The sequence below is a fragment of the Anticarsia gemmatalis genome, chromosome Z, assembly GCF_050436995.1.
Source record: "Anticarsia gemmatalis isolate Benzon Research Colony breed Stoneville strain chromosome Z, ilAntGemm2 primary, whole genome shotgun sequence".
Taxonomy (NCBI): domain Eukaryota; kingdom Metazoa; phylum Arthropoda; class Insecta; order Lepidoptera; family Erebidae; genus Anticarsia; species Anticarsia gemmatalis.
Genome location: NC_134776.1, coordinates 13,176,711 through 13,189,097, shown reverse-complemented (window position 1 = coordinate 13,189,097; position 12,387 = coordinate 13,176,711). Strand labels below are relative to the sequence as shown.

General features: G+C 33.0%; 2 protein-coding genes across 2 annotated transcripts in view; one reads left to right on the top strand and one right to left on the bottom strand.

The window, feature by feature from the left end:
* Window positions 1–2,156: 2,156 nt before the first annotated feature.
* Window positions 2,157–12,387, bottom strand: part of LOC142986108 (uncharacterized) — a 12,602-nt gene continuing 2,371 nt past the window's right edge. The window contains exons 2-6 of the mRNA XM_076134361.1: window positions 8,989–9,186; window positions 8,578–8,652; window positions 6,542–6,676; window positions 4,586–4,659; window positions 2,157–3,205 (exon numbers count right to left, since the gene is read on the bottom strand). Of these exons, the coding sequence (XP_075990476.1) occupies window positions 3,112–3,205; window positions 4,586–4,659; window positions 6,542–6,676; window positions 8,578–8,652; window positions 8,989–9,186 (576 nt within the window). The 3' untranslated portion in view covers window positions 2,157–3,111. The remainder of the gene's footprint in view (window positions 3,206–4,585; window positions 4,660–6,541; window positions 6,677–8,577; window positions 8,653–8,988; window positions 9,187–12,387) is intronic.
* LOC142986107 (serine/threonine-protein kinase OSR1-like) overlaps window positions 11,982–12,387 on the top strand; it is a 20,599-nt gene continuing 20,193 nt past the window's right edge. The window contains exon 1 of the mRNA XM_076134358.1: window positions 11,982–12,178. Within this exon, the coding sequence (XP_075990473.1) occupies window positions 12,144–12,178 (35 nt within the window). The 5' untranslated portion in view covers window positions 11,982–12,143. The remainder of the gene's footprint in view (window positions 12,179–12,387) is intronic.

Below are 12,387 nucleotides of genomic sequence, written 5' to 3'. Positions count from 1 at the left end.
GTGATAGCACGGAGTCCCTATCAAAACAACAACTTCACGACTTGGTAATGCGAATATGTTTACTGTTGGTAACCGAACCAGTATGCAGTTGGTAACCGAACCAGTACGCAGTTGGCTGAACTATTGCGTTTTATGAAAAGCCGATGATACAAAATACAGCATCATGGCAGGTAATAAAGAACACTAAAAAGAAACACTATCTTATTCAAACAAACCTTTCAATTACATACCTACTGCTACAGTTAGTAGCGCTCGATTGTAGCCACTGTGAGTTAAAAGTTGCTTATTTTATGTCTAGAATATTCTACCAGTTACCTCCTATAAAACGCACACGATATCAAGAGCTGTCAAAAAAGTTCGAATAAAAAATAATAAAAGGCGACCAAAAACTGATGGTTAACGCCGACAAATAAAAAATATTTTGAAAAGAGCTTTATAAGATTTGGTTGTTTTTTAGAATCTTTAGACATATTGGATACAAAATGCCATCAAAAACATTCTGTAAAAACCTCAAAGTCTCGCCGTAAAAAGTTGTGAGATCTTTATAATAATACCAAGTCGATTAATCTATTTAGTCTTTACTTAAAGGACCTTCTGTCTTAAGTTATTACGTATGTTATTATCATGCCAATTTAAAAAAATACCTTTAAAACAAATAAATAGACCGACCTGGCCATCGCATGATTTGATTATTACCTAGTATGTATCACACTACACAGCACGACGAGAAGTTAATGCTCCTGAAATGCTAATGGCGAATTTGTGTTTTCTTGCGATGACCAAGTCGATCTATTTGTTTTAAAGGTATTTTTTTAAATTGGCATGATAATAACATACGTAATAACTTAAGACAGAAGGTCCTTTAAGTAGAGACTAAATAGATTAATCGACTTGGTATTATATAGATCTCACAACTTTTTACGGCGAGACTTGAGGTTTTTACAGAATGTTTTTGATGGCATCTCACTTCTTTTTGTAGAGCGAACATAAGTCCAATTTGTATGGAAAGACGTTCTTTTTTTTTCATAATTCAATATATTTTCCTATGGGAATGTTAGTCAATTTCATGGACTAAACACCCTTACCCACCCTATACCCCCTCCCGTTATGCCTCATATGGTAGGTACCTATTTACACCTATTTATTTTATTTTCTACAGTAATAATAATTCATTAACTGCAAATGTAACCTTGTAATCATATACATTTATATGGGATTACAAAGTTATTGTTGCAGTTGGTGTATTTAGAAAACTGGAGTGAAATTAGAAAATATTCAATTTTTCCCATGCTTAAGAGACTTAACCCCATTTGTATTCTAAATTTTAAGCTTCTAAGTCTGCTAGAAGTACCTTAGACTTTTGATGATCGGTGAGTCAGTGAGTCAGTGAATCAGTGAGTGACAACATTCAAAATTTTAACAAGTTGTCATTCTTAAACTACTGGTTCAAATTGACTGAAATTTTAAATATACCGTGTTTATACAATGACTGATTAGTTACTGAAAATCCAGGCTTCTTGTTTTATCCACAACGAAATTATAGGGGTGTCAAAAATAGCCCGAATTGCTTCGAGAAAAGAATGTTACGGCCGTGCCGCTTTTTTTTTGCTCGACTTGCAGGGGCACTTCCGTGCCCCCAGATATGTCGGAGGAGTATTTGAGTGAGGATACGTTAAGGTCACAGGACAAGTTCCAATCAAAGTATTTTCGAAAGAAAATTAAACTGCATAGTATATTAGAACCATCAGACATTACGTAATCAAGCAATGTCAAAAGTAATAATAATGTCGAACAAGTTTAGTAAAGGTTAGAATTTTAGAGTCTTTTTAGTTCTGACAAAGAAAAAAGTTAAGGTGAAATAGAACTAGGACAATTAAGAAGCGATTTATAGTTGTAATCTTTAAGTTTTTCTCGAAAGTGTGTATGGGATCTTCTTACCAATAAAAAGTAGCAAAGAGTCTTTTACCAGTTCAACTCATTGACTCTACTTCCCTCTCAAAATCAGTAGCTGTTATCTTAAAATAACTACAGGTGACACAATTTTTTTTTTAAATGCCGGACCAGAAGATATTCAGTCGGTAACAGGCATTATAGGGCTGGCTTAAAATTAAAACAAATTTTGCAGAAAAGTATACGTGTATTTTTATCATACCGTTACAATAAATTAAATTATTTCACGTAAGTACATGTAGCATATCAACTAAATAATTACATGACCTTAGTTCCTTACTTACATACCTCTAGTTCGATACAGTATAATGTATAAATCTAACGACAACAGTATAACCAATACATACATATTCTAAACAACCTTCAACATTTTTTCTTTGCATCAAAATAACTTGTAAGTATTCAAGCAGTTATGTAAGTTTGATACTATGCCTATAATTATGATATTATAATATACACAGATAAATATAGTAGCTGATCAATAAATACCCACGTTGTAGTACAATATAATAGATGTTATAACAAGAAATATCTGAAAAAACGTCGTTAAATTTAATCTCTGCTTAATGTAATGTTTATTTATAAAGGCAGAGGAGTTTACTTATTTAAGTGTATAAAGCAATATTTATGCTTAATGTTAAAAGGTTTATGAAATAGCTTAGGATGTTTTTGAAGGATTTTTTCTAATACAATAGTGATTGACGTCTGCCTATTTGTGTGTCTGCTTCTTTTAAAATACTTGACGGATTTTCATACAATTATCACTGTTAAGAGATCTATAGTTTCGAAGTCGAGAATAAATTGTAAGTACATAAATCTAGAGCATATAATACATTAATAACAGTGGCGTAACTATACCGTTCGAGGCCCGTGGCAAATTCATCAGATGGACCTCCTCCCCCAGTATGGAAAAGCTTAAATGTATGATAAATAAAAAAAAATGAGTTGGGATTTTCCTCTGATCAGGGGCCCCTTCCGGCTGGGGGCCCGTGGCATTTTGCCGACTTGCCACCCTGTAATTACGCCACTGATTAATAACTATCTTACTAACTACTGACTAGTAAAGATTGTTCACTCGATAAAATAACGATAATATTATATGGTGATGAGCCATTACGATTAAAATAAATATGCGTGGTAAACTATATGAATATATGTGGTTTATACATGAAGCTTCATATCACCCAGTCGATGGACTGGCCACATACACTCGCATCCAGCTGGAATCACCATTGTCCTGGTTTCCCAACAGTCACTGAAAAATTAAAATCAAAATTGTAAAGACACCTCAGTTTTTCAACTGGAATTTCAATGTTGATTCGAAATTTGCTCTTCCAGAGTAGTAAAAATTACATAGTTTAACTTTTACTTTCGCGTCAGTTTTCTATGATCTATGTATGACTGACCAAGACCCATCTATGACTTATATAAAGTAAACTTATATAAGTCGACGAAAATATTCTATTTAGTTCATTGTGGTTGTTAGGTGTAGTCACTTAAACCAATTTGTTATTTTACGAATCTTCAAATAAGCTGTTTCATTTTCTAATTAGTTAATAACGAGAAATCAGGTTAATTTCATATTGACGTAGATCTTATTTGCACCTTAAGCACTTTCTTAATCAATTGAACTCAATTTACTTGAACTTTGGACATCATCACGACTTGACAACAGTATGCATAATAATATGTATAATTTCTGAAGGTAACCTTCTTTATCGTCATAATGCAACTGCAGGATGCATAGATTGCATTTATGAAAGTTATTCATAAATTAATTAACATTTAACTATCATATTTAATAAATCGTGACCCAAATTACGCAATTCTTTTAATCTTAGTTATTGCATAGGTGTCGAAATTATGCAGTTGATGACGCGTTGTAAGTCCGTGTAAAATGCACCGATGGTATAAGAACCATTTGTTCCAGTTATGGAAAGATAAACAGGTCTTTAAGTAGAAAAAAACTTATTTGCATGTTTGACTGTCGGTTATGTAGAGGTTAAACAAGGTGTCTGTTAAATATCTAGCTCAGTTTTAACGATTATTAATTCAGCCAGTAATATTGTAGCCAATTTATATTAAAACCAATATTAACCTCTGCAAGATTAAAATGGAAATAGAAAACAATAAGTGCTAAGGTTCAAATCGATGGCGTAATTATTTTACTCAGTATTAGGCTTCTGTTTTATAAACCAAGTTTTCGAATATGGATGTACAAGACAGTTAGGCAAAGTTGGTTGGCAAAAAAATGGTGTTAAAGGTGCCTAGGTAATGACAAAACACAAAAATCTATCTGAACATAACAATAAACAATACGAGGTCGATACTAATCTAGTGTCACATGTAAACCTTCAAGATTATATTTAATTGTCAAATTATTTTTAATTATTATTTTATTTTTAGAAAAACTAATATTATAATTCACATACATTTTACGAGAGATAGAATCTTCATACACTTAACGACTTTCTATCTAAACTGCTTCTAAACTGGTGAAGTAAGTACTAACAATGTGTACTTTGATTACTGATTATCAGAATCAGTCATAACATTTGTGACCATTAAGCCCACGTGAAATTAAATACTTTTGCTTGCATTCACTGACTACTAACATTAGCACCCACAAACGTACCTGGAATATCGTCTTCTAGTTAAATGGATAGTCTTATTCCACTGCACGCAGGCGAACCCAAGACTCGAACATATCTGCAAAACAAATGACTTTTAGAAAAGTTTAAGTACATACATATATAAAATTAGGCCTTATTTCCATATAGGTAGGTTACGGCAGGTACTAAAGAACGCCATTTATTACGATCCTTACAAAATTCTTTTGTTTCACTCACATCCAAACAGCTTTTCGTACAAGACTAATAGAAAAAAGATTTTCTTTTTAGAAAAAATATTAAAAGTAACAAAGAAAAACTGCTATATGGCACAAGTTACAGGCTGTTATTTTAGCATAGTCACGATTGCAATGTTAACACCGTCACCTAGACAAGGCTAAACACATCGTATCTGGTTCAAGTTAATGATCAGTTGGGTCCACAAACTAGTTTGGCGTCAATTAAGTTTGTCGCATTACAACTACGGTAAATTAACGTTTTTAAACTCTCGCGACTAGTACACATAATATTATAATGCAACGGGCCTTATACGCGATTGAAAATTTAAAGGTTAGGATTTGGGAAAGGTTAGAAAACGTCGAGCAGCAAATAAGGTATCCTAACCTTTAAATTTTCAATCGCGTATAAGACCCGTTGCATTATAATATTAAACTATGGTAAACTTGGTATGTAAGAACATAGATGAATGCAAAATTTAATACTCGTGATAAAAAATGTATTAGCGTGTGCGTTTGATTGATAAATCACGGATATAGGTATTTTTACAGTCGGCCTAGGAATACTATTGCTTATGAATGAGTCAAAGTAAATACAATCAGCATTGATAGTATGTCACAATGTCGTATCTATGGAAGGTCTTTGTAAAATCTCCGTTACTTAAAGCGGCCTTGGCCGTGGCACAGCCTATTTTAAATATATAATTCGATTTTTCATTTTCTTTAAGTATCTATGCGTGAATTTTCAATATTAATTTATATATTTACATAGAACTATTTAAGATATCATAATATAACAACAAGTAAGTTTATCCTAAAATGTGTTACACAGCATTCTAGTAAACTGGTTATATTTGTCAGCCACAAAAATACTAATATGTTAAAATGCACGCGGTGCTAAACGTGCGGATACTAAGAATAACATTTTCCATTTAAAATATAATCCTCATAAAACGCATGGTAGAGTTGACATCGTTCATGTCAATACTAGTTGACCTTAATATTTAACCTTATACTATTCAGAAGTGGAAGATATACACATCCTACTGAGCATTTACTCGTTAAAATCTTAGGTCTATGTGCATCATAGAATGAAGAGTAGAAGAATATCCTTGAATTGTACAGTCAAAACTAGCATCTTATTGAGATTTTGGCGTGTGTCTCCAACTTATCGCACTGTACTTAGTTCTCATACACACATCAATGAGTGGAATACATTAGTCATAGTAACGTAAGGCTGAATGAATTCTATTTCGTTTCAGTTGAGAATGATGAACCGCTATTACTATTAAAACGGGATCAATCTCTCATTTGTAATGACATTTTATTTCAGTTTGTATAATAAAAAAGAATATGTATGTATAAAAGAACCTTTATTTTTTACTTCGTCCCAAACTAAATATCGGGAGTTAATTATGTTTGTGTTTTTTACTCACAGGTTCAATGACACACAGCTTCAAAATGCAAAAAATATGTCAATAATAACCTAAGGGTTGGACATGGGTCTAATGAAATAACCGACTTTATTATTTGTTTTGCGTACGTCAGGAATTTGAGCAAGCTTTATACGGATTGACGTGTACCTAATCAACAGAGTAGGTAAAAATGTAGAGCAAATTAAGTTTTTATGAAAAATCTCTAACTTTCTTCCTGTTATCTTCCCCGACGGAACCTATTTAATAGATACAAATGAACCAATAATTGCAATGCACGAGACATCGAATGTTTCAATAACATCTAATATACCTCATTGGTGACGCCAATCTCTTCGCTGGGCGTTACAGTGCAACGAACTTCTTCATAATAAGCTGGCCTGTATTCATACTCGTTTGTGTTCAACTTCTTGATTTTGCGCTCCAGATGACATATTGGGTAATGTTTCTGAAAAAAAGTTATGAGATAAGTATGCAATACCGTCTGAGAGTTAATTAACATTGGTTATTGGTTTTGTTTTTTTTTTAACTTGTTTAAAAACGAACCAGTGACCTAATCTATCTATCTAAATCTGTCATCAAAGTCTGTATTTAATAGGAATATCTATAAAGATGTATAAAAAAGGGATTGTCTCGGTATTAAATTACTTAACTTAGTTTAACATATTAAATGATCATAAATAATATTTACTGCGTCATTAAACTTAAAAAACGCAGACTGCCTATAAAGTTTTTAGACAAGAACTTTAGACTAGGAAATGTGAAAAAAAGCTCGAGATGTAAAAAAATGTTATTGAGACGATGTTATTATAGGAGCTTGCCGCGAAATTATTTATAGTAGGTATCTAATGTGCGAACTATTTTTTATTACGATAAAATTTAATATACAATGCGGAAATTTAGACTTAGCACAAACTGGTTATGTAAAGATAGGCCATGGCTATGCAAAAAATAATAGAGTTCCGTGGAGGAGTTAGAAAGAACTTTTCGACGGCTTAGTCAGTTATCGTCTCACTTTGCCTATATAAAGCTATAATAGAGGAAAGGCCCTCATTCTAACTCATCTACAGTAGCAGCCACCCATCAAGTTTTGTCAGCCATCATAAGTAATTTTAGGATGAACAAAAACCCTGACATGCATTTAAATTCAAAGCAAAGTAAATGTCAAAATACTTTCCATCTATATTTTTTTTGTATGATTTGCATTTCAAAAATTGCATATACTTACTCAGTATGCATTTTTTGCAATGTAATATAATGCAAGTTTATTTTGCAGTATCTTATAAGTTATGCAGTATATTTTCAAAACCATTACATAATTATATAATTGCTGAATGCATTTTTGAGTAGCAATAATATTAAGACATGTCTGAGCTAGATAATTTAAATAAGTCAAAAAATTTGAATGTTAATAAATAAAGGATTAGAAAGGATTTTGAGTTAATGTTTAGTAATAATTTAATGAAATGCATACATTATACATTTACTACGTCTGTTAATTTAAACAAATAACTCGTAGCAGCAACACGTTTACACGGGTATTGAGATTGTAGATTCTACTATAGTTTTGGCTTCTTATTCCTATTTTCCCATCTAATCGCTATGTAACTTTTTTGTAACTGGATTTTTATTTATATCAATACAATTTAGGTAATAATCATACAATGTCATAATCTTAGGCGTGTAATTTCAAGATTAACAACTCGCAGTTTCAGTTATGTACCGTCACAGTTATGTATGTGTACGATAAAAGATCGTCGCTAATATTAAAAATAGGAAAGTCTGTCAATGTGTTACAGTTTCACGGCTATACCGCTGTACCGATTTTGAAGGAAAATACGATGATGATATTTAAAGACCAAATTAAACAAAGACTAAACATTGTACGCAACCAAAGTCACGGTAGTGTCAACTCATTCTATATTTTTTAAGTTTTGAAATGGTGTTAAACGGAATTATTTCTTTACCGTGTTACCTTTTTGTCTGATATCAGTTAAACGGTAAAGGGCGGTTATAAACCCCGAGCTGTGACCGACCATGACCTTAATGACCCCTTCAGCTGCCTCCAACGAAAAATCGTTTTACCACAAAATAATATTCGTCGCAATTTGGATAAATGTACACCACGTAGTGGACTCACTTATTAATTGATGAAGAGTACTGAGATACTGCACGATATTTGAAATTATTTGGTTGGACGATATTGGGAAATGTGTGGGGAATGCCTGGATGCAATAAGCACAGAATTGGGAATCTTAGCATACCTATATACAAAGAAAGGCTTATGCTCGACAGTGGGTGGAAATGTGCTGTGATTGATGATGATAATATTGGAAATTGAAATAATACCTGCACTTGCACGCCTAGCTGTCTGAGTTCCCGCTCCCGTGACCCCTGAAGGGTTTCAGTGTATTCAGGCAGGAGCTGCAAATGTAAAAAAAATATAGTATTTCAAACAAAAAGTGGATTTTCTCCCTTCTTATTCGGCCAACAAAATATAAACGCTAACAAAAATAATTATTTTCAAAAGATTATAATCTTTATAAGCACCATGATACGATGATGCTAATGATGTGCTCTCGAAGGTTGTTCTGTTGTCATTATAGGGATTATTCTTTTCAAAAGGCAACTGTATAAAAACCTACATTAAAATTTTGGTGATATCACTGTTGCTAACGATAGTCGTTGAGAACATATTTTTTATCTTAAAAAATCATAATAAAAAGGTACATCCGTAAGTATTGAATAAGTTATATTTACATCGGCGGGGTCGTCACAGTCCTCTTCAGAAACTCGTTGTCTCGTGAGCCCTTGTTGTCTGTTCCTCTCAAGTCTGCCCAGCACCGAGTTCAGCACTTTGTCGGGATTCGGGATTCTCAAGACATGTTCTATAAAGTCTCGAGCTATCTCTTCGTTGGACGATGGTGACGACGCTAAACATAACGTCACGCACAGCGCCTAAAAAAATATGGATTATAGTCCCCTAATCTAGTGCGAACTTATAAAACTATGATTGTCGTTACCTACTGTATTTTGTCGTCAGAAAAAGAACTCCACATTATTGGGTTATTGGTACCTATTTGCTTGTTAGAAAAAGAACTTTACATTATTGTTTATTCAAATATTTTATTGCTTTCTTAATTATAATTTTTGGTGCAAAAAGAACTATCTTTATTTGTATTTTAGCTTAAGGTTCTCATCCCCAAACGGATCGGATTAATTTTATACACAGCATGAGCGGAAAAAGAAGTAGAAATTAAACTACATCAAAAATTAATTTAATTTTAATACTTTGTTTTTACCTAATTGATAATGTTATCAGAAATGATGGGCAAAACAAATAAAATGCCGACGAAAGAATACGTAAATTCTTTGAAAACGTAAGTATGCGGTATTTAATTATTCATAAATAAAGGTTCTGTATTATAAATCTATCCTCCACACTATAATAAGTATATTGTCAAACATTTTGTACCTACATTAAACCAGCGGTCAAACCAAATAATTAGTTTTCGAAAAAATAATGCAACCGGTAGTAATTGCGTTATTTTTCTAGACCACCAGACTAGTATTATATTTCGCGTCCGATGTCTAGTATTTCTTCAGTGAATAATAAAATTATTAGCTTCAAACTTTCAACTAGTTATTATTGCGCAACATATTATATATTGTGACGTAAATATTAACTAACTTTTTTACTGAAGTTTAAACATTTACTCATTCACGGTAATTTGCAAATTCGTTTTCTTATCTAAACTCAATAGATTCATGACTTAAAACTTGTATTCCTATTTACGAAAAATAAAAACTATCGAGTCTCGATAAACTAAAAATTTGTATCTCCAGCAGAGGAAAAAGAAACGTAATAGGTAATCGTAGAATTAATTAAGTCTAAGGTCGTAAGATCAAGAGCTTAATTAATGTCCATTTATGACGACGTTATGGAAAACCGAATAGTTTCCCACACAATGACATGTTTCATCTGACTTAGTTTTTTGTTTAATATTGTCGTTTTTCCCTCCTATTATTTTTTATATTGAAAACAGTATCAATCACCGGCCGAATAACTACTTGCAGTTTTGGCCTTAATAAGTTGCCTCAAACTTTCAGATTTGTTTCCAAGTTCTTCAAGCGGATGTTTGCAAAAATAGGCCGCAGCGGATGCAGTGGGAAGAAAATGTCACATTAAGATAGTGAACCTTTTAGAATGTACTGATAGTGAAATGACTGTACAGTGCTGACTGGTGTGCAGAGATAATTATGTTGATTAGGATAGGACTTAGGGTTCTGCCCATCAGCAAGAAAGATCAAATGTCGCTGACGATGACGCTCCGACAAAATACTGGTTAAGCCAAAGGTCACCTTATAATTTGTATGCAACTGGTTATGACCGCCCTGACGTTTGTGTGGGCTCTTTGTATATTTATCTTTCCACGGGTACCTAAATAATTAGTCTTAATTTGTAATTAGGCTTTCGAACAAAATGCGATTTGAGGATATACTATATAGGATTTTTTTTTATTTTATTTAGGTAAGCTAGCGAATATACTGTTATACGTGTTTGACTGTTGACTTGGCATTTCATTTTTAAATCCTGACTATGCAATCCACGTAATAAATGCGTCATTGTTAAATCATTCGCAGAATTATTGAATTGCTGATATGAGAGTGAAATTGAATATCAGAACCAATTACGATTTTATGTAAAATAAAATTGAATGGTATTATGTGCACTTATTACGAGGTTTGAGATGACGCGGCCATCACGTCACGTTGTCAACTCGTTCACTTGATTAGTCGCACTCGCCCGCGCTCTGATTGGCAGTCATTCGTAGAGATCTCGCTTTGGTCGCACTATGCAGGAACCCAGGGGTTAAGAACAGTTTACTAACTGATACACGATTAAGGTACCGCAGAATTCTTATATGGCATTGATATTATATTACCAATATACGTTACCTACATGCCTTAAAATATGGCGTGTGCAATTAAACTAGGCTGCAAATCAGCACAATTATTTTACTTAGCAGAAACTAGGCCGCTCTCATATACGACAATAGTTATTCACACTCGACATTTTTTTCAGCTTCAGCGTGCTAAGACATAGTTACCTAATTTAAAACAAGACTGCTTATTTAAGAAATTCACTGATCAGAAGATCTACTACTCACATTATGAAGAATATAACACAAATTACATAGTAATTTCACACACTTTTATGAATGCGTGCGTGAAAACTCGTCTTTTTATGATGTTAGATATTAGTTACGTTATATAATAACCTTAAATTTGTTTACTATAGTTTTTTGAAACATCCAAATTTAGGTATTAGCTTGGACGTCAGGGTGGTACATATAGCAATAGTTAAAAAACTAACTGCAAGTAAAAAACTACAGTATAAAGTTCATGATTGCGTTTAACCATCGACTCCTTCAGGTCAGAACGATTATTCATAATCATTTCCTTCAATTAATCTGAATCTATTAACCATTTCCTTTCTTCAATTTAAATGTACACAAATATGTAAGTTATTCTTCGATTAACACGCAGATACGAATTCAATTAGAACATAATATTATAATGATGTCTCGTTTAAAAACTATTCTTTCTGTTATGAATGGATTTGATACATTGTAAGATACGCAAACAATTGATGTAGTAACATCGCAAATGATTGTTAAACCCTGCGGTCACAACTTTGGCCTGTGGGATGCTCTCTGTACACTTCGCTCACATTACAGCCAATATTATATTCGTGTGGTGGTGATGGCACCTGCCTCGCTGGGTTCGTCAACTTATCCAAGTCTAGGCTTTACATATTATTATACAGAGTAATCAGATGTTTTATTTTGTGGAGTTAATGACAAGTGAATGATCGCGAAACCATTCAGTGACCGGCCGGGAAAAAAGTTCCCATGTCAGCAGATACAGTATATTTATTGCCAAAAGGGTAAGATTTGACTTTTATAAATAATCTATCACTCGTTTGTATGCAGCCGTCCACCACCTGCTATGTGTCTACTTCTTAATAAAATCGTAAAGCGTTCATTCAGCTTTTTTATGGAGGTCAATGAGACACGCATGACACATACTCGATGTTTGTTGTTTACTATTATTGACTAAGCAATAACAAATTCGTTGCATGCAGAAAGACTATCC